A 5,350-nucleotide genomic window follows, 5' to 3' on the forward strand; every position below is an offset into this window, starting at 1 on the left:
ACCACAACAAGCTAACAGTCTGTGAAACGTAAAGAGACTAATTAATGAAACCAGTTCAAGACGCATTATTCTTATTCTTATCATTCTTTATGAGCCCAGTAATGGTAAGGTATCCACAGTATTTACTTATTTATTTAGTTGTCCATAACTTAGTAACAGAGATGGTCAAACCAGTGGCGTAGCTGTGGGTGGGCCCGGGTGGGCCTGGGCCCCGCCACATGCACGTCTGGCCCACCCACAGCCAATCAGCGCTTCATAGCGCAGAGCCGGGAAGCCCAGAAGGAAGTTGCGCTATGAAGCGCTGATTGGCTGTGGGTGGGCCAGACGTGCATGTGGCGGGGCCCAGGCCCACCCGGGCCCACCNTGTGTGTGTGAGTTAGAGAGAAAAGTGAAAGCCAAAAAGAGCAAAAGAAAGTATGCATGCATGATCGTGCAGACAAATGTGTGTATTTGTGTGAGTGCCAACCTTGTTTGTATGCTTGCAGGCCTGTCACTGTGTGTGTGTGTGTGTGTGTGTGTGTGTGTGTGTGTGTGTGTGTGTGTGTGTGTGTGTGTGTGTGTGTGTGTGTTTGCGTGTGTGTGCTGACAAAGGCTCCATCCAGCCATACTGCAGATAGCTGCTTGTTCCCAGAGACCCTCAGAGCTCCAGGACGCCCAGTCTCTCTGCTATCTGCAGCCCAGACACAGCAGCCCCGACACGGACACGGACCCTCGCCCTACGCCCCCCCTCCTGGAGCTCCAGCGCCTGTTTGGATTACTAATGGATGGGAAGAACACAGTCCAGTTTTAAAGTGGGAAACCTGGGGGTATTGAGAGTTTAAAACCACAAGCCTGAGAAGAGAAGAGAAGAGAAGACACCTTCATCTTTTCTGGACTACAAACCAATTAAAAATCTATTGGACGATCTAGCAAACATCTGCATTTCTTCATCATCTAGAAACTTTCTGAAACGTTGGTAGACATCAAGCAACCAGCTGCAAGCTTTGGTGCATTTTAACCTTTTTTATTCCCTGGAATTGTCGACTTTACTCAACAAACTTCTGTCTTGAAGTCATTTTCCAGAATCTCTGAACTAGAGTTGCGTCCCTCTGAAAGGTACCGTCGACTTTGCTAAGCATCAAGTTGGTCATTTGGTTTCTGAATATTGTCACTTTTTGGGAACTTTCTTGGCATTCTAATTGAAGCTCAGCACCTAGGTCTGAAGTTCAATAAGAAGAATCTTAAGAGGAATCATCCACATCAAATATTTGGATCATGGCCCCTACTCTTGCTTTGTGGTTGGGCCTTTTTCTGCCGCTTCTGTTGACGGACGCAAAGACCGTTCAGCAACCTGACAGTCAGAGCGACACCCTCAACAAACCCTCATCCCTCGTCAAACTGGAACCACTCTGGATCTCCAAGCAGCTCAAGACCGACGAGGCCCCCAACAAGAGCCTACCACTCCCAGAAATGCTGGATCTAGATGTTGACCAACCCCGGCGCCTGGCCCGCGGCGCAGAGGAAGAAGAACAACAGTCCACCTTCAGCCAGTCCTTTGAGAACGACTCCGTCACGACACCGCAGGACACAGCGTTTGACAACGGGACTAAAGTAGCAGCAGGAGACCACAACGATCACGAGGTCCACGGAAACACCTCCAGCTTGGACCCCCCAGGACTCTTCAACCCGTTCTACCCGCTGGCAGAAGGCTCGTACGCGGCCTACGCAGTTCTGTTCCTGGCCGGCCTGGTGCTGGCGCTGGGCGTGGTGGGAAACATGGCGGTCATGTGCATCGTCTGGAACAACTACTACATGAGGTCGGCTTGGAACTACCTGCTGGCCAGCATGGCGTTCTGGGACTTCCTGGTCCTGGTGCTATGCCTTCCTGTGGTGGTCCTCAACCAGCTGTCCAATAGGAGGATCCTTGGTGACATCACCTGCCGCATGGTGCCCTATATGGAGGTGGGTGGGGCTTATGAGGAAGTAGGAGGAGCAAGAGAAAGATTGCTTGAAAGTAATTTTTTGAAAGTATTTTGTTCCATCTTGGCAGAACTGAAGAGACATGGTTTTTAATACAGACTTAGGTTTGGGAGTTTATGAAAGTAGAATTGTACCTCTTTGGATGGAGATAGGCTAACAGTTCAGTCATCAATTCAGTCAATATGCTAAGCTTGACTATAATTCAGTCTTATTGTAATCTGAGATGGAAATGTAAAGAATGGCGTTCTGGGACTTCCTGGTCCTGGTGCTATGCCTTCCTGTGGTGGTCCTCAACCAGCTGTCCCATAGGAGGATCATTGGTGACATCACCTGCCGCATGGTGCCTTATATGATGGTGGGTGGGGCTTATGTGGAAGTAGGAGGGGCAAGAGGAAGTTTTATTGAAAGTAATTTTGTTTAAAGTGGTTACTTGTGGCGGGTGAAACAGATTTTGACAAAGGTTTTTTTCATCTACTGGTAAATTCTGAGATTTTTTAGGGTGGAATGCAACAGCAATATTTTTATATCACAAATGAAATGCAGCAAAAATGTAAAACAAATATTATGTTTGGTTGGAAGTCTTGCTGTTTGCTGTCCATATGCCAATAAGTCAAATAACTGGTTGCCAAATTTAAATGGCCATTTGGCAACCATTACTTTTGGTCCCTGCAAATTATATATATTTTCATTTAATTGAAAGATATTGACTTAAGTGTGTATGTTAAAGTGCCCAAACATCTAATATGACACAGTTTTGTTCTAAATATACAACAGTTTACTTATCTTTATTTTTGTGATATATGAACTATTGCTAAAGAGCAGAGATTCAGTAGTTTTTTTGTCAGTTACCATGGAGACCTGGTTCTTTGTCTGCTGGGGCGTCCTGCTGCTGCCTTCATGGTTTGACAGGAACAAATTTGGGGTGAAACTGTGTTTGAATGATCTGTGACCCTTTACTACAGGTGGCCATATTGGAGTCTTCAGTTCAGAGAATGTTTGACAGTGTTTTGGTCCATCTTGGCAGAACTGAACATACATGGTTTTTAATACAGACTTAGGTTTGGGAGTTGATGAAAGTAGAAGTAGAACAGTTCAGTCATCAGTTCAGTAAATAGGCTAAGCTTGGCTAAAAACGGAGAATTATTGTATGCTGAGATAGCAATTTAAAGAAATTACAGACACTTAAATACATTTGTAAACGTTTTGGCGGGAACCAATGTGATTCTGCTGAGTGCACAAACATTAACTCAGTAGTGAGGGACGGACTAATGTTGTTGGATGGGTCTGCATATGGGATTTGTTGATTATAAGATACATTAAATAACACCAGACTGATCCTTTACTTTCCTCATGTGGTTTGATTGATTACATTCTGATAGCATTGGGTAGAGAGAGTGTTTGGTACTTTATCCCTTTGAATAACAATCATAGAGAGTTTGTACTGTAACACAGTATACAAAGAGGAACAAATAATGTCTGTATTTGGACTCATCTTTCTGGCCATGATAGGATTTCCAAAACTTTGCTGCACGGATGTGAAACGTTATACCCTGTGAGTGTGGGGAAAAGTCCCATAGTTGTGAAAGCACCATAAAGCTAAAACCAGAACATAGAGCTCACATGCTTTTGGTAGCACTGCTTTCTTATATTTAAAGTTCTACTTCTAACATCACTCCCTACTGTAATACCAAAACAATCGGATATCATTTCCAAAATGTTGAATTTTCCAATCCTTGTTTAGTTTACCGATTTTTGTTGTCTGGCAGATCAGACATGTTGCGAATATACATTTTATTTTAATATTGTTGAGATTGTTTATTGTATTACCTTTCTACTCTATTCTATATTTATATTTCATGATATTTGCAATATTTGTTTTAATTTTTCAGTTTTGCACCAATACACCAATTCAAGCACTTTAGAAGAAGACGACATATAGAAGAAATGTCTTTCTCCACTCTGTTGTGTTTACACACATTACACACACAGGGGAGGATACACACACACAACCATGTGCAGAGCAGAGAGGCTGCCAGTTATCCGGCACCAAGGGAGCAGTTTCAAGGTTAGGTGCCTTGCTCAAGGGCACCTTGGCCTAGGAGGTGAACTGGCCTAGGAGGTGAACTGGCACCTCTCCAGCTACCAGCTTTCTTCTTTCTTTTGTTTGGGTCACACGGGACTTGAACCCGCGACCCTTCGGTTCCAAGAACAAGTCCCTACAGACTGAACCACTGCCGCCAGATATAGAAATGTGCATGTCCTTGTGTTTAAAGTTGCTATATAAATAAACTTGCCTTACCAAAGCAAATACCTTCAAAACAACCTCCATTGTTCTCGTCCTCTCCTGCAGGCCGTGTCTCTGGGCCTCACCTCCTTCACTCTGTGCGCTCTGGGCATCGCTCGTTTCCACGCTGCCACCTCCTCCTCGCAGCCCAAGGCCCGGCTGGTGGAGCGCTGCCGCTCCGTGCTGGTGCAGCTGGTTCTGGTGTGGCTCACTGCTCTGCTGCTCTCCAGCCCGGAGATCTTCCTCTGGCAGCTCAACCAGTCCATGTCCCCGATATCAGGCCTGCTGGTCGACTCCTGCTCCATCACACCTTCCTCCCCTCTGTCCCTCTACCTGCCCGACTACCTGCACTCTCTGTTGCTCAAGTATCACCAGGTGAGAACATAACATACACAGGTTTAACTCACCGGGAGAGTTTTAAAGGTCGCCTATTATGCAAAATCCTCTTCTCCATGTCTCTTCTACATCAACATGTGTCCCCTCTTCTCCATGTCTCTTCTACATCAACATGTGTCCCCTCTTCTCCATGTCTCTTCTACATCAACATGTGTCCCCACTTCTTCATGTCTCTTCTACATCAACATGTGTCCCCTCTTCTTCATGTCTCTTCTACATCAACATGTGTCCCCTCTTCTTCATGTCTCTTCTACATCAACATGTGTCCCCTCTTCTTCATGTCTCTTCTACATCAACATGTGTCCCCTCTTCCTCATGTCTCTTCTACATCAACATGTGTCCCCTCTTCTTCATGTCTCTTCTACATCAACATGTGTCCCCTCTTCTCCATGTCTCTTCTACATCAACATGTGTCCCCTCTTCTCCATGTCTCTTCTACATCAACATGTGTCCCCTCTTCTCCATGTCTCTTCTACATCAACATGTGTCCCCTCTTCTCCATGTCTCTTCTACATCAACATGTGTCCCCTCTTCTCCATGTCTCTTCTACATCAACATGTGTCCCCTCTTCTTCATGTCTCTTCTACATCAACATGTGTCCCCTCTTCTTCATGTCTCTTCTACATCAACATGTGTCCCCTCTCCTTCATGTCTCTTCTACATCAACATGTGTCCCCTCTTCTTCATGTCTCTTCTACATCAACATGTGTC

General features: G+C 45.3%; 1 protein-coding gene across 1 annotated transcript; it reads left to right on the top strand.

Moving 5' to 3' along the window:
• The first annotated feature begins 621 nt into the window (after positions 1-621).
• Positions 622-4,630, top strand: LOC104951646 (prosaposin receptor GPR37L1-like). The gene is made up of 2 exons (XM_010778356.1): positions 622-1,941; positions 4,310-4,630. The coding sequence occupies exons 1-2, from the start codon at positions 1,255-1,257 to the stop codon at positions 4,628-4,630; spliced, it is 1,008 nt and encodes a 335-aa protein (XP_010776658.1). The 5' UTR covers positions 622-1,254.
• The last annotated feature ends 720 nt before the right edge of the window (positions 4,631-5,350 follow it).

Source organism: Notothenia coriiceps, unplaced genomic scaffold (assembly GCF_000735185.1).
Source record: "Notothenia coriiceps isolate Sejong01 unplaced genomic scaffold, NC01 NC01_scaffold00019000, whole genome shotgun sequence".
NCBI lineage: Eukaryota > Metazoa > Chordata > Actinopteri > Perciformes > Nototheniidae > Notothenia > Notothenia coriiceps.

Excerpts from the sequence above, each read along its gene's own strand:
- LOC104951646 (XM_010778356.1), top strand. The coding sequence starts at position 1,255 with ATGGCCCCTACTCTTGCTTTGTGGTTGGGCCTTTTTCTGCCGCTTCTG. Across the intron at positions 1,942-4,309 it reads GCATGGTGCCCTATATGGAG|GCCGTGTCTCTGGGCCTCAC; the intron begins GTGGGTGGGGCT and ends CCTCTCCTGCAG.